Here is a 24513-nt window from a genome sequence, read left to right as displayed (position 1 = left end):
GTAAAAGGCCAATCACAGCATCCTCTTACTATGTGACCAGCTGTGTCCAATGACACAACAGATCACTGGTAAATGCAGTTGCCGGTTATCGGCTGCACTTTTCTCTCACTGTCACGGCGTGAGGAAAATACTGCCGATAACCAGCAATTGTCAGAAGACGGATCGGCACCGATCATCAGTGCCCATCAGTTCCACCCACCTATGCCCATCAGTGCCACTTACCTGTGCCCATCAGTGCCTAGTAGTGCCACCCACCTGTGTCCAGCAGTGCCACCCACCAGTGCCCAGCAGTGCCCCCCATCAGTGCCACCCATCAGTGCTGCCCCCCAATGCCCAGCACTGCCACCAGTCAGTGCCCAGCAGTGCCGTCAGTCAGTGACATCTATCAGTGGCCATCAGTGCCACCTATCAGTGCCCATCATTGTTGCATGTCAGTGCAGCATCATCAGTGCCGCCTCATTAGTGCCAGCTCATCAGTGCCGTCTATCAGTACTGCCTATCACTTCCCATCAGTGCTGCCTATCCCTTCCACCTCATTAGTGCCGCCTATCAGTGCCCATCAGTTCCGCCTATCAGTGCTACCTATCAGTGCAGCCTCGTCAACGCACATCAGTGAAGGATAAAAATTACCTGTTTGCAAAATTTTATAATATAAACAAAGAAAAATGTTTTTTTTTAAATTTTTTGCTCTTTATTTATTTATAGAGCAAAAATTAAACCCCCCAGCAGTGATTAAACACCACCAAAAGAAATCTCTATTTGTGTGGAAAAAAGTCGAAATATTTCATATGGTTACAATGTTGCATGACCGTGCAATTGTCATTCAAAGTGCAACAGTGCTAAAAGCTGAAAATTGGCCTGGGCAGGAAGGGGGTATAAGTGCCCGGTAGGCAAGGAGTTCACCCCCCCCAAAAAAAAAGTATTTTAATATAAGGACACTTACCTGTCCAGGGATCCAGTGGTGTCCTCACTGGAGTCGGTTTTTCAATCAGCTATCAGGTGCTGGTGCCGCCATCTTGACTAAGGGTTTCACAGCCAGTTTCCTACTGCACATGCACAAAGTGCGCTGTGCTTTGTGAATGCGCCGCAGTCTTCTGGGACCTGTGAAGTGTTCCTGAAGGCTGCAGGTGGGGCACACTTCCGGTTCAGTTTTCCGCAGCGAACTGAGCTGGAAGTGGGAGCAGGTACCTGTCAAAACCAGGTACCCGCCCTTCCCCCCCAATAAAAAATTGAAAGTCGGCAGCTACAAATACTGTAGCTGCTGACTTTTAATATTAGGGCACTTACCTGTCCGGCGATCCAGCGATGTGCCCACCCCGAGCCGATTCTCCAATCGGCTATCAGATGCTGGGGCATCCATCTTGACTAAGGGCTTCACAGCCAGTTTCCTACTGTGCATGCGTGAAGTGCGCCGCACTTTGTGAATGGGCTGCAGTCTTCTGGGACCTGTGAAGTGTTTCCTCGAAGGCTGCGGGGCAAGAAGGGGGGGGCCTCCTTAAGGGTCAGTTTGCCCCCATCAAGCAGCAAAAACTAGGTACCTGCTCCCCCCCCAAAAGGTACCAAATGCAGCAGCGGAGGGGGGGAGGATGCAGACAATCAGAGCTTCCCCTTTTGGGTGGAACTCAGCTTTCAGCATCTAACTATTGTTCATATAGACATTTGTCCATCTGTACGGATATCCACTCTTCTATGTTTATGATGTAGAGTGTGGTGTTATGTTACACATATTTCAATGTTTCAATACTGTTTTTAAGCATATGGCACAATCTTATTTGGTTTTTAATTTTTATATTTATTTAGGTTATTGCATATATTGAGTTCACACTATCCTTATTTCATTATAATAATATAGTTTGATATAGTTATATTGTATGCAGGGGCGGACTGACCATTTGGAAACACGGGCACTGCCCGAGGGCCCGGGGTCAGTAGGGGGCCCCATGAGATGCCCCTGGTACCTTTTTCAAAGGCTTTTTTGAGTTTGGGCAAGGACACAGGGGCCCCATGATCCCCTATTGCCCGGGGGCCCCATGAGTTGTCAGTCCGCCCCTGATTGTATGCACAATTGCACTATGGAATTTTTAAGAGATAGCGTGCCCATTTTTCGTTGCTTTACATCTAGTATCTAGATTGTGTAGTGGATGCAGCAGTCTCTATTATTATTATTATTATTATACAGTATTTATATAGCGCCAAAAAGTTTGCTCAGAGCAGTGGGGGACAGTACATGAGACAATACAGTAACAAAACAGTACACGAGCGGTTCGAGGGCCCTGCTCTTTCGATCTTACAATCTAGGAGTCTCTATTTATATCTTGTTTTTGCTAGCGCAAGGAAATTATTTGGTTTGTTTTTGATCTAATGATCGACTTCTCTCACATCAGCTTGTTGGAAAGATGTCATTCGATTGTCCGCTGGACTATTGTATTCTGACAGTGGGGACTCCTCCTCTGTCAGGATACAATAGCACAGTAGGGACAAATCCTCCATTCACGGAAAAAAAAAAAAACTAATCCATGTATGGCCAGCCTTAAATTATATCCACTTGCCGCACAATCACGCATCTGGTACCTCAATGTACTTCAAGTGGTTATACCGGGGCGATGCCAGCAGCTGCAACCATCATCCGGGTACTGTTTTTAGAGCTGGCAGGGCGGGAGTGGACGTCTCCACCGCTCTCTCAAGATCTCCAGTCCCACCGGGAGACCCGGACGACCAGCTGACACTTTAAGTTGTTTGGTTATTATATAATTTTCCTTCGATATATCTTTACAACTTTAAGTTGTTTGATAATTATATCATTTTCCTTTGATATACCTTTAGACTGCCTCGGCAGTTGAAATTCCTTCAAAAAATCTCCCCTGAAGAAGCCCATGAGGGCGAAACATGTAGGGAGTAACTACAATTACCTAACCAAGTTTGAATCTCAGCTTTACCCTTAGTACTGAAATTTTTTTTATGTTTCTGTATTTTTTCCTTTCTTGCTGTGTTTTTTACAAAAATACGAAATAAAAATGATATAACTTTTTAATATGTTTAGTATTCACGTTCATGCACCCTGAATATATTAATATGAAATCGTGGGTTTACATATTCTGTAAAGTTTGTGCAAATGCTGTTTTTCTGCACATTTGGAAAGTGTTACAACATATTAAGAAACTTTACTTGAAGCTTTCTGAGCTCCTGCCAGTTGCTGAAGGGGTTGAGTTTATCTCTTTTAATGCCAAACACAACACTTTTTTGTAGAAAGCGACATTTCTGCATTGCAATCATTTCCAGGGGTTGTTTTAGGCTGTTCTCCGGCTGGTTCACTGGAATTGTTTTTATTGTTCTTTGAAAATCCAATTATCTATCTTCTCTTTTTTCTTGTAAATGGAACTGTGGAATTAATTTACAATAAGAAAAATTCCTCCGAACATAAACGCAGATACTTCAAAGGTTTTGCACTTGTCAGACACCAAGACTCTCATGTCTGACAGGTGCCTGATAAAAGTTTGCAATGCCATATTAAGGCATCTGTTGTGCGCTGGACCTCCGCAAACCCTCCCAAGCATCGCAAGCACCGCAAGCACCGCAAACATCTCATAGAAGTCAGATGTTCCAGATTTGTTGGGTCGGTTCTGCATCTCAGACCTCTGTCCTGATGGGCTGTATGCCTGGATCCCAGCATCACCCTTACTAGTGTAGTAATGCTGTACTGTAGATTATACAGGTTCTTCCCCAACCACTGCATAGGCAGCCAGGCACACAGCAACAGTCCTTCACTTCGGCTCATTAAACAGCCTAGGGATCGTCTTTTTGAAGTTTATTTGCATGTAGAACTGGTAACCGGAGGGGTTGGGATGGTATGGAAAACTCCAAAAATGTGAGTTATTGCTAGCAGAGGACACACTCACACACTCAACAGTAGCACAATTGCAAGTTGACTGGAACAGTCTATAGGTTCACAGCTGGGGACCATGAAGTAGCTTCAGCACTGGTAAGGGCAGACTGGAACAGTCTACAACTTCACGGCTGGGGACCATGAATTAGCTTCAGCACTGGTAAGGGCAGACTGGAACAGTCCACAAGTTCACGGCTGGGGACCATGAAGCAGCTTCAGCACTGGTAAGGGCAGACTGGAACAGTCTACAAGTTCACGGCTGGGGACCATGAAGCAGCTTCAGCACTGGTAAGGGCAGACTGGAACAGTCTACAAGTTCACGGCTGGGGACCATGAAGCAGCTTCAGCACTGGTAAGGGCAGACTGGAACAGTCTACAAGTTCACGGCTGGGGACTATGAAGCAGCTTCAGCACTGGTAAGGGCAGACTGGAACAGTCTACAAGTTCACGGCTGGGGACTATGAAGCAGCTTCAGCACTGGTAAGGGCAGACTGGAACAGTCTACAAGTTCACGGCTGGGGACTATGAAGCAGCTTCAGCACTGGTAAGGGCAGACTGGAACAGTCTACAAGTTCACGGCTGGGGACTATGAAGCAGCTTCAGCACTGGTAAGGGCAGACTGGAACAGTATACAAGCTCGCGGCTGGGGACTATGAAGCAGCTTCAGCACTGGTAAGGGCAGACTGGAACAGTCTACAAGTTCACAGCTGGGGACCATAAAGTAGCTTCAGCACTACTAAGGGCAGACTGGAACAGTTTACAGGATCATGGTTGGGGACCATGACAGGGGAGGACTGACCATTCGAGCACTCGGGCACTGTCCGAGGGCCCGGGGTCAGTAGGGGGCCCCATGAAATACCCCTGGTATTTTTTATAGGCTTTTTTGAGTGTGGGCAAGGACACAGGGGCCTCATGATCCCCTATAGCCCAGGGGCCCCATGAGTTCTCAGTCCGCCCTTGGACCATGACGTAGGGTAAGTACAGCGAAAGGCAGACTAGAACAATCTACAAGTTCAAAGCTGGGAACCATGAAGTAGCTTGAGCATAGGTAAAGGCAGAATGGAACAGTCTACAAGTTCACAGATGGGGACCATGATGTAGTTGTGCACAGGTAAAGGCAGATTTGAACAGTCTACAGGTTCATAGCTGGGGACCATGAAGTAGACTGAGCACAGCAAAAAGGCAATATGGTAAACTCTACAGGTTCCCAGCTGGGGACCATGAAGCAGTTTAAGTACTGGTAAAGGCAGATTGGAATAGTCTACAGGGTCACAGCTGGGGACCATGAAGCAGTTTAAGTACTGGTAAAGGCAGATTGGAATAGTCTACAGGGTCACAGCTGGGGACCATGAAGAAGCTTAAGCTCAGCTAAAGGCAGACTGGAACAGTCTACAGGTTAATGGCTGAGGACCATTGAGCAGCTTGAGCACTGGTAAAGGCACACTGGAACAGTCTATAGGTTCACAGCTGGGGATCATTAAGAAGCTTGAGCATAGGTAACGGCAGATTGGAAAAGTCTACATGTTCACAGCTGGGGACCATGAAGTAGCTTAAGGTAAAGGCAGACTAGAACAGTTTACAGGTTCATGGCTGAGGACCATGAAGTAGCTTGAGCTCAGGTAAAGGCATACTGGAACAGTCTACAGTATCACAGCTGGGGACCATTAAGAAGCTTGAGCACAGGTAAAGGCAGACTGGATCAGTTTACAGCTTCATGGCTGGGCACCATGAACTAGGTTAAGCATAGGTAAAGGCAGACTGGAACATTCTATGGGTTTACGGTTGGGTCCCATGAAGTAGCTTTAGAAGAGAAAGGAGGCTCTACTGGTACACAATCAGTCTATAGATGCAGTCTCTTGCAAAGTCATCCAGCATTAGTCCAAAGGGCTTCAGGGGCAAGCAGCCCCCCTCCTCTCAGCTCACAGATCCATCCCTACGAGGGAAAAAGACACTCTCCTCAGGGCTCCAAATTATTTAACATCAACCCAGCTATCATCTGGGCACACTTCCCTAGGGATTGGCTAGGTCCTGCTCAATATTCAGGCTGGTCATTTGAATTCTCACTCCCTAAACAACCAAACAACCACTGCTCCTCTGATTACAGCCTAACCAGGAGGGTGCTACATTAGAGCAGCGGTTCTCAACCTGTGGGTCGCGACCCCTTTGGGGGTCGAACGACCCTTTCACAGGGGTAGCCAAAGACCATCGGAAAACACATATTTCCGGTGGTCTTAGGAACAGAGACACTGCTCTTCTATCCGTCTCCAGGTGTGGGCGAGATGACATGCCGCCCCTGTCATCTGGACACACCCCCGGGATCAATGCGCGCCAGTGATTGGCCGCTGGAACTGTAGCTCAGGAGAGGCACACAGGCGGCCAATCACCGGCGAGGAGGTGGAGCTTGGAGAGGAGGAGCCGAGTGGCACCGCGAAGATCAAGCGAGTGAAGAGGAGGAGAGCGGCCGGAGAAGGAAGACAGCTGACCGGTAAGTGTCTGTACCATGGGAGAGGGAGGGAGCAAGCGAGCCCAGGCTGAAGCAGGGGTCACTATTCCTCCCCCCACTGACGCCAAGGATGGGGCACTATTCCTCCCCCCACTGACGCCAACGATGGGGCACTATTCCTCCCCCCACTGACGCCAAGGATGGGGCACTATTCCTCCCCCCCTGACGCCAAGGATGGGGCACTATTCCTCCCCCCACTGACGCCAACGATGGGGCACTTTTCCTCCCCCCACTGACGCCAACGATGGCACTATTCCTCCCGCTGGCACCTATGATGGGGCACTATTCCTCCCACTGGCACCAATGATGGGGCACTATTCCTCCCACTGGCACCAATGATGGGGCACTATTCCTCCCACTGACACCAATGATGGGGCACTATTCCTCCCACTGACAACAATGATGGGGCACTATTCCTCCCACTGATACCAATGATGGACCACTATTCCTCCCACTGATACCAATGATGAGGCACTATTCCTCCCACTGATACCAATGATGGGGCACTATTCCTCCCACTGATACCAATGATGGGGCACTATTCCTCCCACTGATACCAATGATGGGGCACTATTCCTCCCACTGACACTAATGATGGGGCACTATTCCTCCCACTGACACCAATGATGGGGCACTATTCCTCCCACTGACACCAATGACGTGGCACTATTCCTCCCACTGCAAAATTACAGTTATGAAGTAGCAACGAAAATAATTTTATGGTTGGGGGTCACCACAACATGAGGAACTGTATTAAAGGGTCGCGGCATTAGAAAGGTTGAGAACCACTGCATTAGAGTTACTGAGAATGTGTGGCAACCAGGGGCGGACTGACCATTCGGGCACCCGGGCACTGCCCAAGGGCCTGGGGTCAGTAGGGGGCCCCATGAGATGCCCCTGGTACCTTTCATAGGCTTTTTTGGGTGTGGTTTGAGTTTGGGCAAGGACACAGGGGCCCCATGAGTTGTCAGTCTGCCCCTGGTGGCAACTAAAAAAATAGGGAATTAACCTAGGGCTTGTGGCCGCAATTGGGTGGTTCGTAGATATGTATTGGTTGGACCACACCAGAAAATGGTTGTGGCGACCTGAAATGTGGTCATGTCAAGTGTGGGCAGTGGAAACTGACCCAATATGGCTGCATGGCCATTTTTTTTACTTTTTACTTTTACTAAAGAGGTTGACTTGGTAAATTGTGTGACTATTTCCTTCAGTTATCCACTCATGTGAAAATCAAATTCTCGTTTACTTATTTCATCCGCACGTGATTGGGTATTCAAAGGAAACAGAAATCCGACATTCAGATGGATGGACAGTTGAAAGTACTATTCACTTAAAGGGTAACTTCACTTTTGTGGGAAAAAAAACAGCAAATAAAAAAAATAATATAGTGTATACAATTGCTACACAATGTGTAATGTTAATAGAAATGACATTTCCTTTTCCATCTGCAGCTCTGTAATTTTCTGTAAAATGCAATATGGCGACCTGGAGGCGTTCTGTGCACAGATGGTGTATGAAACACCCCCCAGAAATATAATTTCCTGCTTGTGTGATTGGCTCGCTGATTTCCCCAGATGTCTGCACTAAGATACAAGTCATTTTTGGGCACCTCCTGCAACAAAAATGTAGTTTTTGGACAGATAATCCTAAAGGGAAATCACATCCAAAAGGATGCAGACCCTGACACTTTCCTCATTAGAGCCCTGCAAGTACAGCAGCTGATTGATAATTATAAAATCGCTCTAGTTCATATTCATTTTGCAGATGGACACAGACAAACAAATAGCCATTTCTTCAATCTGAAACAAAGTTTAAAAATCCCTGCAATGTACCTAATATCTGGAGGAAATAGCGCATTGATTCCCTGTGGTATTTGCAACTGGTGGTCACAGAAAGAAGGATTGTTCATAGAAGAATATTTTTGGACTTTTATAATATATTGTTAATAATTTTTTTATATTATTAATATATTTTTTATTAATATTATTATGTTTATGATTTTTTTTTTATATTTTTTCATTTTTTATTTTTATTATATATTTTTTATAGTTTTTTTGGTATATGAATTGTTTTAATTTCTTCACAATGTGATCACTATTGTGTAGCGCAGCACTTTTATATACACATACTTCACTATTTGCCCACTAATTGAGACTTGGGTTTTGTGCACTAGCAGCTACTATTATTGATAAACATATTTGGCATTAACCATAGTAGGCGCTTAACCCCTTCCAGTCCGGACACTTTCACCCCCTTCCTGTCCAGGCCATTTTTCAGCTTTCAGCGCTATCACACTGTGAATGACAATTGCGCGGTCATGCAACACTGTACCCATATGAATTTTTTAGCATTTTTTTTTTAGACAGATAAAGCTTTATTTTGGTGGTATTTATTCACCACTTTATTTTTTTTTTGCTATATAAATGAAAAAGTCCAAAAATGTTGAAAAAAAGTGTTTTTCTTTGCAAATAAATAATATTTCATCATAAATCTTGGCCAAAATGTATTCAGTTATCTTTTCAGTAAAAAAAATAACCCAAATTAGTTTATAAAAAAAATTATAATTTAAAAAAAAAATATTTTAAATTTATATTTTATTTTTTTTTAATTATTATTTATGTTTTTTTTTTTTTTACATACTGTCACCCTAGCAGTACAGTGTAACCATGGTGACACTGTACTACTTGTGGGGGGTGATGAAGATTTTTTTTTTTTTACACTGATTGCTTTTACACCCATAAAGGCTATAAAAGCAATCATTTCTCCTTCTCTCTGGCTGCATTCTTGCAGCCATTGAGAACTACCGTGTGAGCTGTGATTGGTCACAGCTTGTCACATGGCACAAGGCTGTTGTGAATGAATAACCTTGTACCATGTGACCTCTGTGATCATTTGTAGATTTCACACGTAGTAAGCAATGATGTCAGAAGTGACATCTTACTTACTACTATGCATGTGATCACTGATTGGCTAATCAGTGATCACATGATCGGGACCTCGCACAGAGGTCCCTTCCGACGATCGGTGTTCCACTGTGTCCGGAGGACAGAGCAGGCACCGGATTGCGGTGCTGCGCGCTCCCAGGGAGCGCGCACAAGCGGGGGGCGTTTATATACAATGGCCGGACGGGAGGTGGTTAAGGTATATATTATAATTTTATATCAATGTCAGGTATCTATTTACTCGCCGTAACATCCTCTTTCGTATTTTACAAAAAATGAAGGTATATATTGTGTTTTATTTTTTAATTCATTAAATTGTATGTTTTTAAAAAAAAAATTGCGTTTGAAAACTGCTACGCAAATACCACATGACATAAAAAATTGCAACGATCCCCTTTTCATTCTCCAGGGTCTTTGCTAAAAATAAAATATACCGGTATATTGTTTGGGGGTTATAAGTAATTTTGTAGCAAAAAAAAACTGATTAAACTTGTAAACAAAACATGCCATAACATGTTTGGTCTTCACGTTGCAGTCATCAAAAAAACATTAGTAAGTAATTGAGGCATGGTAGGGATTGCTTTTGTATATATTTGATTGTAAGCTCCCAGGATCAGGGCCCTCCTATCCCTCTTGTATTGAACTGTATTGTTGCTGTATTGTCTCCCGTTATATTGTAAAACGCTGAGCAAACTGTTGGCGATCTATAAATCCTGTACAGGGGCAGACTGACAACTCATGGGGCCCCCGGGCAATAGGGGATCATGGGGCCCCTGTGTCCTTGCCCAAACTCAAAAAAGCCTATGGAAAAGGTACCAGGGGCATCTCATGGGGCCCCCTACTGACCCCGTTCCCTCGGGCAGTTTCCAAATGGTCAATCCGCCCCTGATCCTGTATATTAGTAAAAATAATATTTGGAAATCACCAGTGGAACTGTCTTCTCTTTCTGCAGATCTTTATTAATAACGAGTGGCACCAATCAGTGAGCGGCAAAACATTTCCTGTGTACAACCCCACCACGGGGGAGAAGATCTGTGATGTACAAGAAGCAGATAAGGTGAGAACCGAGTGCCATTCCTTGGTATATAATTGGGATGCACCTTGATCAACATTTGGGAGGTGTAATGATTTTTTTTTTTTTTACCACTTTAAATAAAAGTCTTCAGCAACCCACAGGATCCATTTAAAACCCATGTCACCCTCAAAAACCATGAAGATTAAGAAAAAAAAAAAAAACATGTCGTACTTACCTGCTCTGTGCAATGGTTTTGCACAGAGCAGCTCCAGTCCTTTTCCTGGGTCCTCTGCTGGTTCTCCTTGCTCCTCCCCCCCGCTGAGTGCCTCCATAGCAAACTGCTTGCTTATGGGGGCACTTGTGCATGCTTGCTCCCGAGCCCCGCTATGCGTGTCTACACACATAATGCATCTCGGCCCTGCCCCCTATCCCTCCTCACTATTTCTGATTGACAGCAGCGGCAGCCAATGGCTCCCGGTGCTGTCTCTGATCCAGAGGAGGGAGAGAGAGGAGAGAGCCGCTGCTCCCATGCACATTGCTGGATCCAGAACACGCTCAGGTAAGCATTTAGGGGGACTGGAGGGGAACTGAATGCAGAAATTAAAATCACTTTAATCTCTCCTTTCCCATAGACTCCAATGGATTTGACCAAAATCGTGAAACTTTGCTGATATCTCCCGATATTTGACAAAATTTGGGGGAAATGAAGAAAAAAATCCTTGCAGTGCCACCACCCTCAAATGACCCCTAGATGGAGCTGGTGATCGTAGAAAATAAATACGCATTTACTATAATCATGGGGGCACTTATGCGTGCTTGCTCCCGAGCCCGGCACTGCCCCTTATCCCTCCTCACTATCTGTGATTGACAGCAGCAGCAGCCAATGGCTCCTGGTGCTGTCTCTGAGCCAGAAGAGGGAGAGAGAGAGGAGAGAGCCGCTGCTCCCGTGCACATTGCTGGATCCAGAACACGCTCAGGTAAGTATTTAGGGGGACTGGAGGGGAACTGCATGCAGGAAATGCGTTAACGTAAAAACCTTCTGCCCTTAAAATCACTTTAATTTTTCCTTTCCCATAGACTCCAATGGATTTTACCTAAATTGTGAAACTTTGCTGATATCTTTCGATATTTGACAAAATTTGGGGAAAATGAAAAAAAAAAAACACCCTTGCAGTGCCCCCCCACCCTCAAATGACCCCTAGATGGAGCTGGTGATCATAAAAAATAAATACATATTTACTATATTCATCAGTGACGATAATGTGGTATTTTCCTGATTCACTCTATTCTGTATAAAGAAGAATAATCAACCTGGAGATGAAATAGCCTAATGCCCCGTACACACGATAAGAAAATCATACGAAAAATTTTGTGCAACCACTGATCGAACGATTTTCTCTTCGTTGATGATCAGGATGTTTTAACCGATAACGATATTGTGAACGAAAAAATCTGGTTGAACAACAGTGAAAAATTTTGCCGTTTCGCATACGAACGCCCGATTTTCTATGCAGTGGTATGACAGTCGTACGAAAAAATGTATCAAGCGCTATCACGCATGAGCGGAAACAGAAGATGACCCGGATGTTTATGTCCAAGGAATCTTCATAAACACGAACTAAAAATCCAAATGTTAAAAGTAGATCGGCCGAATGAGATCATGAAACCAGAATTCTGCAGATTATATTTTATGTATCACTATTTATGTATATAGGTCATGTAATAATAGGTAGTAATAATAATAATAGTAATAGGTCATGCTGGCTGGTCCCACTATCCATATGGCCACATGGCCGTATTTGGACAATGTCATTGACCAAATATTAACCACTTCCCGTCCGGCCCATGTACATAAACAGTCGGATGGGAGCAGTGCAGGGGCAGGGTGGCGTATATAAACGGCGCCCACATTTACAGCCTGAGCGTGCTCCCTGGGAGCGCGCGTCTCCGCAATCTAGTGCCAATCGCTACACGGGACCTCTGTGTGAGGTCCCGATTCATGTGATCACTGATTGGCCAATCAGTGGTCACATGAACAGTAGTAAGCAAGATGTCACTTCCAGGGGCTGACTGACCATTTGGAAACTCGGGCACTGTCCGAGGGCCCGGGGTCAGTAGGGGGCCCCATGAGATGCCCCTGGTACCTTTTTCATAGGCTTTTTTGAGTTTGGGCAAGGACACAGGGGCCCCATGAGTTGTCAGTCCGCCCCTGGTCACTGACATCATTGCTTACCCCCTAGAAATATAATTTCCTGCTTGTGTTATTGGCTCGCTGATTTCCACCGACATCTGCACTAAGATACAAGTCTTTTTTGGGCACTTCCTGCAAAAAAAATGTCATTTTTGGTGAGATATTCCCGGCAGGAAGGGGGTGAAAGTGTCCGGACTTGAAGTGGTTAATATGAGGCCATATTAGTTGAATAATATCAGCACCATCTCCAGTCCTTTGTTAGGTGTGTAGGCGGGACCCAAGGGTTGGATTCCCCAAAGGCAGGGAAGACATTGGAGACCAGGGATTGCAATGAAGTATATGAAAGCAAACGTTCCAACAGTACAGTAACAAATTCTATATGCACAATCCAACTGGCAGCAACACTTATGGAGAACTGTGTAAGAAATGCTTAGAGCGGTTTTTTTTTACACCGAAAACATCTGGCAGAGGAGACAGCTGGAGGCAGTCCTGCAAAAAGGCTCTTAAAACGGAATCTGCATTACTATCTTATCTGCAGTCCGTATCTTATCCCTCCTCCACTTGAACCTCACCCTATGCTAGGCAGACTCTTGCTGACCAGCTGGACTAACGAGTAGTCCCTATCTTATCCCTCCTCCACTGGAACCTCATCCTATGCTAGGCACACTCTTGCTGACCATCGGGTTCCTGTCCCTGACCTAGGCACTGTGCAAAATACTCACCAACCAAAGGGGACAGTGTTATTTATTAGCACTGCCTACACTAAAGATGGCCACTGAGGTCATCTTGAGCAGTAGCGTCCAACCAGACAGCTGCTCTCCTGATGCCAGCTACAGAAGCCTCAGAGGAACATGAGTTTCCCCTGTCCTCTGCTGTCTCTACATGGTAGATACCCATTGTGCAGGGAGGTCAAACTACATGTGCCTACAAGTGCAGCTGCAGGGTGGAGAATTCCATGGCTGCACCTGATTAGGCTGGTGGCCAATCATCATGTTGACAGCCTTCTGTGGATTTGGCCCAAATTTTAGCTTATCACTACCACTAAGCACAGCAAGGGACCAACACTCATGGAAATGTCCGTATTTTAGTCATGTGGAACATGGGGTTCCTTATCTACTAGTCAGGGGTCAGTGTGGTAGGCAATAAAGATGCATATGAGTACTGGGGAGGGGTCTGCCATGTAAACTGATGTGGTTGCTGAGGACTAAATGATGTTTGGTGATATTCAACAGGCAGATGTGGACAAGGCCGTGGAAGCTGCAAAGGCGGCTTTTCAGAAAGGTTCCCCATGGAGAAGATTGGACGCCAGTGGAAGGGGAAAACTGCTGCACAAGCTGGGAGACTTATTGGAGAGGAACAGAGTGATCCTGGCTGTAAGTATTTCCATAAGTTATTCACCATTTTTTTTACACTCTATTTACTGTTATATTATACTTCCCATAGGTGAGTCACAATGAGCCTAAAGTCTGTTACACTCATGTAGGCAGGTTACCTACAGTAAGTAGAAAGTTCTGGTTGGCCCAGGTGGGGGAAGGGATTCAAGCTTGTGGTTCTGTTTCCCAGGCTTTTAGGACCCAGCCTACCAGCCTTGTGCTGCTAATAAAAGGGGGGAAGGCCTGGTACCGGGAATCGTCTGCTAGCGTTTCTGTGACTTGATCCTGTATTTCATGCCTGGTTCTGGATCGTTGTACGGTCCCATTTTGGGAATGATGTAACACCTCCTTGCAGAGGGGAATCACTGGGCTCTGCAGTCTGCCCAAAGATGCCGACCCTTTCGGAGCATTGCCAAGTATGGACTATCACCAGAGATGGACTTTGTCCTTTCAAAGGTATGCCTGGGCAGCCACTCTACAGTCGGTTAGTCAGGGTTAGTATGTTCTGGTCTTTGTTTGCACTTTATTATGTTACACTACTTTCATGAAAGCTTGATAAAACTTTCCTGAGCTTGGTCTGAAGTTACTAAATGGGTGCCTGACAGTCATATGGAAGATACTCGACACTAATTTGGTCAGTAAAAGCACATAAGGGGTATGAAGAAGACAGTCACAAGAGGTTAACTTGGCATCAGACGGAAGAAGGAGAGAAGTTGCTATAGGTAACCAAAGGACTGGTGAAAAGTGAATAGCAGCCTGTTGTGAAGCGTGGTACCAGAGTAAGATGAAGTGTCCTCCAGTAGTAAGGGGTCGCTGCTTTGCCTCCCTTCCTAGCAGTTCATCTTCCATAGCATCCGGGAGCAGACCAGTGTCACAGAGACCCTCAGCCTAGGTGCACGGCATGGGGAGAGTGGAAGAGGAGTTACACAAGTGGGTACATGAGGTTCGCACCGGGTGCACAGCGGGACCCCATTTTGTCATTGGGAGTGAGGGTGCAGAGGTAAGCTGGAGGGGTGGGGTGGAGTGGGCATAGGCTCAGGGGTGTCCCTCCCAAATGCAACAAGTACAATTAAGGTGTGCAGTGACACGGGACAATATGTTTTACTGGGACTCAGCACACACATTTATTACATGCAGTGCACGGCTCATCTCTAAGTTGATTTCACCTGAACATGGCTGCTGCCTCATCCTGGGGCATTGATGAGTGCGTGCGCAGAAAGGTACCCCATATGCAGGGCGAGTCACCCCACCCACACTGCCTGGCATAGCCCAAAAAACTGGTGGGTTAGAGTCACATATGTAGCGAACCTGGTCCTTACCCGCTCCCTGCCCACAAAACAAAAATTGGTAAAAATTGGGAGATAATAGAAAATCCCAGTATCAGGTCTACAGAGACATACAGTATGTCATTGGAACATCACAATCAGGGGCGGACTGACAACTCATGAGGCTCCCGGGCAATAGGGGATCATGGGGCCCCTGTGTCCTTGCCCACACTCAAAAAAAAGCCTATAAAAGGTACCAGGGGCATTTAATGGGGCCCAGTACTGACCCCGGGCCCTCGGGCTGTGCCCGAGTGCTTGAATGGTCAGTCCGCCCCTGGTCACAATCAAATATCTGTTTTCCTGCTCAGGTAGGCTTTTGTTAATAAGGAACTTCACCCCCCTCCATGTTTTTTCCCCTCTTACCTTTCATTTCAACAGTACCACATAAGAAAAAACATTTCTACCAATTATCCGTCTGTTGTCAGCCCACCGACAAGTTGTTTGAAAGGGTGAAGCTCTTTCTATTCTATAAGCCATGTTCCCAGACTGGACAGAGAACCTTCATTATTATTACAGAGACTTGGACAGTATAGCAGAGGCCTCCCTAGGGTTGGTGTCACTCCTCCAGAGAGGAAGGAGCGGTGCCGATGTAGTGGTAAAATGAGTATCCCGTGAAGATATGTATCCCCTGAAGCAACTGCGCAAGTGCCGGTTTCAGGTTGAAGAAGCCGATCACCGACTTTAGCAGAGAGCTGCCACAGTTAACCCCTTACAAGCTGCAAACTGCTAAAGCTGATCCCGCAGATCACTATGGGTTGCAACCAGGGGCGGATTGACAACTCATGGGGCCCCCGGGCAATAGGGGATCATGGGGCCCCTATGTCCTTGCCCACACTAAAAAAAAAGCCTATAAAAGGTACAAGGGGCATTTCATGTGGCCCCCTACTGACCCCGGGCCCTCGGGCAGTGCCCAAGTGCTCGAATGGTCAGTCCGCCTCTGGTTGCAACCTATACGGAGTTTACTGATCTTGCAACCCATAGTGATCTTGTACACAGTTGCAGACATTGCACATAGTTATTAGAAGTACTCCTGCCTGGCAGTACTAGGGTCGTTGGTTCGAATCCCAACCACGGCACCACCTGCCTGGAGTTTGCATGTTCTCCCTGTGCCTGCGTGGGTTTCCTCTGGGTACTCCGGTTTCCTCCCACCCTCCAAAGACATGCTGGTAGGTTAATTGGATCCTGTCTAAATTGTCCCTAGTATGTGTATGTATGAATGTAAGTTAGGGACCTTAGATTGTACGCCCCTTGAGGGTTAGGGACTGATGTGAATGTACAATATATATGTAAAGCACGGCGTACATTGACAGCGCTATATAAGTACCTGAAATAAATAAAATAAATAGTTTTTGTGTGTGTATTTGTTCCATTGCTCACAGTGAGAGCTGTGAAAATGTGGAATAGACTCCCTCAAGAGTTGGTTGTGGCCAGCTCAGTGGATTGCTGTAGGAAAGTCCTGGATTCTTTCTTGGATACACAGAATATAACTGGATATAACATTTATAGGTAAAGTTGATCCAGGGAATATCTGATTGCTTCTCAGAGGATCAGGAAGAAATTTTTCCCCTGCAGGAGCAAATTGGATCGTGCTTTGCTGGGTTTTTTTTATTCCTCTGGATCAACTGTGTGTCAGGGTCCGCCGCGGCTCCGTCCCCGGCGCATGCGCAATAGCGGCGGCTCACGCCGGGACACAGGCACCAGATTCCGGCGGGCCGCGGCTGACAGGAGGCCGCGCATGCGCAGTAGGAGCTGCGGGCGTGCCTCGGGCGACCAATGACAGCCCGGGGGCGCGTCCTATGCGGCCAATGACAGTGCAGGGCGCGATATTTAAAGATGCCCTGCACTGTCACAAATCGCCGCAAGGTCTGATCTGATACCTGTGTTCCCTGTGATTGTGACCCGGATTGTTTGACGTTCTGCCTGCTCCTGCCCTGACCCGGATTATCTGACTACGCTGCCTTCTCCTGTGATTGACCTGGATTGTCCCTGACTACGCTGCCTTCTCCTGTTCCGACCCCCGGCTTGTTTGACCATTCTGCGGACTGACTCCGGTAACTGACCCTGCGTGCGACCTGACCACTCTCTGCCTACTGTCTCGGTACCACGCCATTTCCCACGGTGAAAACCGCCGGTTTATCCTGCCAGGTCCTGCCGGCCTCCTCACATCTGGCTCTACTCTGTCCTCTCCTATTCCCAGAGGCTCCCTCTGCCACGGGTGGTATTGCTTGGAGGTCGTGACCTGGTCCTGGTTCTGCTCCAAGTCCATAACCACCATCAGGGGCCCTGGTTAAAACACAGACCGGGACTTAGACCCCACGCTCCGGGTGATTCCGCCTAGTGGGCTGCCAGAGGTGCTACCTGGCGGATCCGTAACACTGTGGTTATAGGAGTATAACTTTTTTATTTTTAATGGTTTAATTGGATGGACTTTTGTCTTTTCTCAGCCAGACTAACTATGTCACTATTAATGCTTGCGTAGAATATGTTCTGTGTGTCCAATCTAAGCATTGATAGTGTGATCTCTGTAACTTACAATTGTGATGAGATAGCAATAACTTCAACCTCAGTTGGGGTCCACAGTCAGTGACTCAATCAGAATGATATCTTGCAGATCTTGTGAAGTTTAGTCCATAAACTGAGAGAATCTTACAACAATAAACATTTGATAGGTCGAAAGAACATACTGTCTCTTGCTTCTTGCCATGAGGCTGTTGCCATGCATCTCTGGGAAAGGGGAGGGCTATCTATGCAACATTAGCTAAACTAAAGGAAAGGGAGGAGCAGAGAGAAAACAATGAAAACATTTAAAGGTATATGACAGTCATGTGAAACATGACAGGATAAGTGGATGGCAGATGCAATGCAAGGCTCTTACACACTCTTCCTCCAGCTCTCTGTTCCTATCAAGGTATGGTCTTCCTGTTGGAGAGCTGGAAGAAGTGTCAATGCAGTTATGTTCCAGTGGGAACTACAAGTCCATCTGTCACGGTGGCAAAAGGGACTTGTAGTTTGTTCTTTCACAGATCTCTGTGAATGAATAAATCTGCTGTGCGGGTGGAATAGTACCTTGGCACGCTGTCACAGGGAGGAGGGGATTTACTTGGCTCTGTGTTACATGTTTCACTCTAATATGGGCATAATATGTAACATGTTGCAAAAGGTGAGATTAGCCATTAATCATGAAAGTGTCAATCAGCTGATCAGGTGAATGAGGCTCATGTAGACCCTAATGATAGCTTCCCATGGCTTCCAATACCATGTCTATGCTGATGACACACAAATCTATCTCTCTACTCCTCAGCTCACCTCATGAGTTTCCTCACATATCACCGATTTACTAACAGACATATCAGACTGGATGTCACTCCACTTCCTAAAGCTCATCTGTCCAAAACTGAGCTCAGAATATTTCCTCCCCCACGTGTCTCTTCCCCTGATTTCTCGGTCAGGATCAATAGCACCGCTATCAACCCATCCCGCATGCCAGGGTGCTAGGGGGAACCCTGGATTCTGAACTATCCTTTCAGGCCCAAATTCAATCTGTCCAAAACCTCTGCAACATCTCCAGAATACACCCCTTTTAACCAATGATACCAAAAAGCTCCTAATTCACTCCCTGGTCATCTCTCACCTCGACTACTGCAACTCCCTCCTCATTGGCTGACCTTTTACATAGACTATCCCCCCTCCAGTCCATCATGAATACTGCTGCCAGGCTCATCCACCTTACCAACCATTCAGTGTCTGCTACCGCTCTCTGCCAATCCCTCCACTGGCCTCCATTCAGTGTCCTCCACCCCTCTCTGCCAATCCCTCCACTGGCCTCCATTCAGTGTCCTCCACCTCTCTCTGCCAATCCCTCCACTGGCCTCCACTCAGTGTCCTTCACCCCTCTCTGCCAATCCCTTCACTGGCCTCCACTCAGTGTCCTCCACCCCTCTCTGCCAATCCCTCCACTGGCCTCCACTCAGTGTCCTTCACCCCTCTCTGCCAATCCCTTCACTGGCCTCCACTCAGTGTCCTCCACTCCTCTCTGCCAATCCCTCCACTGGCCTCCACTCAGTGGCCTCCACCCCTCTCTGCCAATCCCTCCACTGGCCTCCGCTCAGTGTCCTCCACCCCTCTCTGCCAATCCCTCCACTGGCCTCCGCTCAGTGTCCTCCACCCCTCTCTGCCAATCCCTCCACTGGCTTCCACTCGCCCAATGAATAAAATTCAAATACCAACAACAACTTACAAAGCCATCCACAACTCTGCCCCCAGCTACATCACCAACCTCAAAATATCAACCAAACCACTCTCTTCGATCCTCCCAAGACCTTCTGCTCTCTAGTTCCCGTGTCACCTCCTGCCATACTCGCCTCCAGGACTTCTCCCGAGCTTCTCCCATCCTATGGAACTCCCTACCCCAATCTGTCTGGCTGTCTCCTTATCTATCCACCTTTAAACAATCCCTGAAAACCTCTCTCTTTAAAGAAGCCTATCCTGCTTCTACCTAGTAAACTGCCTTTTATTTCCTCCATCAGCTCATCCCCCCCCCCACAGCTATTGCCTTTTGTATCACTCAACCCTTCCTCCAAGATTGTAAACTCTGCGAGCCGGGCCCTCTGTTTCCTCTTCTACCAAATGGTATTGTAACTGTAATGTCTACCTTCATTTTGTGAAGTGCTGAGCAAACTGTTGGCGCTATATAAATCCTGTATAATAATAATAATCTGCTATATGGCCGTATACAGTATACTAACAGCAAACATACAGAACGGTGACAGTGTAATGCATGGTACGTTTATCTGCCTCCCGATTAGTCATTCATATCTCAGCATGGCACCACTATTGTATTCAGGACCTTCCCACATTCATCCTTTTTAACAGCAATATTATCCTCCAATTAGAAGTCATTGTGTAGAGCTGTCAAGGTTCACTGCACTAGCCGCATATGAGGGTCCATATTCTATGCATCCCTAATACTATTGTCCTTTTTCAGACTCTGGAATCAATGGACACCGGGAAACCTTTTCTTCATGCGTTCCTTGTAGACCTGGAGGGCTGTATCCGAACCTTGCGCTATTTTGCTGGCTGGGCTGACAAAATACAGGGGAAGACAATCCCGGTGGGTAAGTTACAGTATTCCTTCTTGTAAGAAATTAAATCGTTTTTCATAACAATTGTTAGGCTTAAGAGGAGCAGATTAAATAAAATGTACTTAAAATGTTACTCAACCCACAACAGTAAAATCAGTCTGTAGATGCAGTACAGCATGCTTGTTATACTCACTGTGGAACCTAAGGGGTTAATTCTCTGCATTGTGTAAAAAGGCTGTTTGATCCTGTCTTCTTTGATCCTCCCCTTCTTCCACAGTCCCCAATCCATCTGGTGATAGTACAGAGCTCTAGGAGTCACTCTGCCCATGCTCAATTTGGTGTGTATTGCTAGAGAGGTTTTTTTTTCTTCGGAGAGTGCATGTGATCAGCACAGGGCCAATCAGCACTGTCCAGACAGAGGTCAGGGGATATGCAGCCTCATTGGACAGTCAGAGGACAATGAAAACTCCTCCTACAATCTTTACCAGTGCTCAGCTGAACATTGATAGAAATCACAAGACTGCTATATACTGCTGATGAGAAAAGGTATTTAGCAGTTTATATTTACTAAAATAATTGCATTTCCATGTTGTATGTACTGTCGGAGACCAGCTATAGTGAATGCAGGGTCCGGGGAGACCAGATATAGTGAATGCAGGGCCGGGGGAGACCAGATATAGTGAATGCAGGGTCCGGGGAGAGCAGATATAGTGAATGCAGGGTCCTGGTAGACCAGATATAGTGAATGCAGAGTCCGGGGAGACCGGATATAGGGAATGTGGGGTCCGGGGAGACTGGATATAGTGAATGCAGGGTCCGCGGAGACCGGATATAGGGAATGCGGGGTCTGCGGAGACCGGATATAGGGAATGCAGGGTCCGGGGAGACCAGATATAGTGAATGCAGGGTCCGGGGAGAACGGATATAGTGAATGCAGGGTCTGGGGAGACCAGATATAGTGAATGCAGGGTCCGGGGAGACCGGATATAGTGAATGCAGGGTCCTGGGAGAGCGGATATAGAGAATGCAGGGTCTGGGCAGACTGGATATAGTGAATTCGGGGTCCGGGGAGACCAGATATTGTGAATGCAGGGTCCGGGGAGACCAGATATTGTGAATGCAGGGTCTGGGGAGACCAGATATAGTGAATGCAGGGTCCTGTAAGAGCGGATATAGTGAATGCGGGGTCCGGGGAGAGCAGATATAGAGAATGTAGGGTCTGGGCAGACTGGATATAGTGAATGCGGGGTCCGGGGAGACCAGATATAGTGAATGCAGGGTCCTGTGAATGCGGATATAGTGAATGTGGGGTCCGGGGAGACCAGATATAGTGAATGCGGGGTCCGGGGAGACCAGATATAGTGAATGCGGGGTCTGGGGAGACCAGATATAGTAAATGCAGGGTCCGGGGAGACCAGATATAGTAAATGCAGGGTCCGGGGAGACCGGATATAGTGAATGCAGGGTCCACGGAGACCAGATATAGTAAATGCAGGGTCCGGGGTTTAGTAACAGCTAAAGTTAAAGCGGAACTTCTCCCTGTAACTCCTTGCGGCTTCACAACCGTGCTGCGCCCCGTGATTGGTTCCTCAGTCCCCTGGGATCTCTGACATGTTCCAAGAGGTTGCAGAGGAAGGAGGGGAGAGGAACTTACATTTCATTCATCTAGGCGGCTGGAGCAGAAGAGCGGAACAGGTATCTTATTTTGATCGATACCTGCCCCCCTCCAAAAAACACTCCAAATATGGGAGAGACGGGTGGGAGGAGAAAAAGCAGAACTTCCCCTTTTGAGTGAAGTTCCACTTTAAGGTGTGGCAATATTTCCATAGTTAGATTGGAGCAGCTTGAACCAATATAAGTATGTATGTGCCATACAGGTGAGGACCCCATGGGAGCTGGAAATCACTATAGTGGGCATTGCTACTACACTGCCATTCTAGTGATCTCCACTGGCTTCCTCAGGGCATTTTTTATCAGTGGGAACACGGGGGAACACAGTTCCGGCACCTCCAGTAATGAAAGAATGTAACACCAAGGGGTTCTGGGTAGTGCTGGCGGGTCTACTGATGCTGGCTACTGGGGGATCTGTTGTCACTGGGGGGGGGTCTGTTGTTCTGGTGGGGGATCTGTTGTTGCTGGTGAGAGATTTACTTTTGAGGGAGGGATCTATTGTTGCTGGCTGCTGGAGGGTCTATTGATGCTGGCTGCTAGGGGATCTGTTGTCACTAGGGGTCTATTGTTGCTGGTGGGGGATCTGTTGTTGCTGGTGGAGGGTCTTATGTTGGGAGAGATTTACTTTTGAGGGAGGGGTCTATTGTTGCTGGCTGCTGGAGGGTTTATTGATGCTGGCTGTTGGGAAATCTATTGTTGCTGTGGGGTATATTGTACCTGGTTGCAGGGGAACTATTTTACTGCTTTCCTTGTTATCAATACCAAATTCCATGCAAATTACGTGGCACTACAAAATACTTAGTTCTGTATTCTCTAAAAGGGGTGTTATGGTGAGGTGGGTAGGGGGTGAAATGAAAGGACGGTGCTCACAGGTGGGTAGTGGGTGGAGACAAGGGGTAGCTCAGAAGGAGGGAGTACCTGCACCTATTCTCTGAGAAAAAAAGCCCTGGGCTTCATAGTCCTGTGCCAAGCATGCTGCATTGTGAACCCAGGAGGTCACCTGCCGGCATTAGAACCATTCGCATGCGCGGCTCACAGGGGCAGACAGGCAGGTGTGTATGTTTAATGCAGAAGAGGCAAAGCTTGACAGCAAGACATTTGTGATGGATAGTCCCAGGGGCGGACTGACATGGGGCCCCCGGGCAATAGGGGATCATGGGGCCCCTGTGTCCTTGCCCAAACTCAAAAAAGCCTATGAAAAAGGTTCCAGGGGCAACTCATGGGGCCCCCTACTGACCTCGGGCAGTGCCCGAGTTTCCAAATGGTCAGTCCGCCCCTGGATGGGGCATCCTTATGTTCCTAACACATGACCCAGTCCATATCAGTATAGAGATCTAGCAGGATATTCCTACCCATTGAGATCTGATGTGTTCTCAGAGTGTTCCTTTCATTTTCTGAGCAGTGAAGTCACATTGGAAGGTTGTTCCTTTCCACACATCTATATGGTTTACACTCCCTCTAGTGGCACAATAGTAAACTGCAGATTTATGAACCTCTATTTATTACAGATATTTACATACCAGAGTTCTCAACATTTCCTCTTTTGGGACCAAATCCCTGTCCCTGGTGCAGCCTCATTTGTCCCTCTGTTTGATGTGATGTGTACATCTCTATGCAAAATTTACTATTTTGCTCTCAAAATTTTTATGCCGCACTGAACATTTTATCCAACTGTAGCACTTCCCTCATAAGGGTCGCTGAGTTTGATTTGGGTCTCCCCAAGCAATGCAAGGCCAGGCAACATGCATTTCCCACACATTGCACACTGGAGTCAGTAAACAGCCCTCAAGCTTGGTTTTGTGATTTTATTAAGGTATTAAGAAATTGGATGGGGTCTGGGGGTATATGGGGGGCCCGAGGGTGTGCAGAACTCGAGGACAAACTCATTAACTGTGTACAAAATGTGGAAATCAACAGTCTCTTCCTTTGAAGGGCACCAAAGGCTCTTTGATGTACCTATTCAGACCCCATATGATTCCTCCTCTTCACCCAGCTGTCTGACGGTATTCCCTGGGAAAGGGGCCCAAGAGCTGTAGATATAAAACAGTCCCAGATGAGAAGCTTGTTGAGTATTGCACCTGATGACCATTTCCCCTTATCTGGCCCAGGGGGTGTAGGAGTACTCATACTGTCCTCTCCTGTGAGCTTGGTGGGTTGTTGGCTACCTCCAGGTTGCCTTACACTGTGGTGGCTCCTTCCCTGCTACACAGGCTGTCCTCCCTGGGAGACATTGAGGCAGTGGAGGTCTTCCTCTCCAGCAAACTGCCTGTAGGTAGGCTCCCCTCCCTGGGGCCCCTTCCAGGCTCCACATTCCAGCCTTCCTCAATCCATCTTCCACCCAACACTGCGCACCTCCCTCCAGACTCAGCCACATTTGGTCACCATGGCTGGACTCCTGCCTGGGGATTGGCCAAGATCCTTAAAACATTCAGATCTGATCCAACACCCTCCTCCAGAAAACTCTCAGGTTTCTGGAAAGGTGGGAGGGCTCCAAAACCTCTGACCTGTTAGAACCTCCCTGCCTGTCCG

The 24513-nt window shown here is 47.0% G+C and overlaps 1 protein-coding gene across 1 annotated transcript in view; it reads left to right on the top strand.

Moving 5' to 3' along the window:
- Nucleotides 1-24513, top strand: part of ALDH1A3 (aldehyde dehydrogenase 1 family member A3) — an 81911-nt gene that overhangs the window by 13162 nt on the left and 44236 nt on the right. The window contains exons 2-4 of the mRNA XM_089655526.1: nt 10281-10385; nt 13767-13907; nt 20217-20346. Of these exons, the coding sequence (XP_089511652.1) occupies nt 10281-10385; nt 13767-13907; nt 20217-20346 (376 nt within the window). The remainder of the gene's footprint in view (nt 1-10280; nt 10386-13766; nt 13908-20216; nt 20347-24513) is intronic.

This window comes from Staurois parvus, unplaced genomic scaffold (assembly GCF_062004578.1).
Source record: "Staurois parvus isolate SC_StPar_1 unplaced genomic scaffold, SC_StPar_1.0 ptg000845l, whole genome shotgun sequence".
NCBI classification, from domain to species: domain Eukaryota; kingdom Metazoa; phylum Chordata; class Amphibia; order Anura; family Ranidae; genus Staurois; species Staurois parvus.
This window is presented reverse-complemented; position numbering and strand designations above follow the sequence as displayed.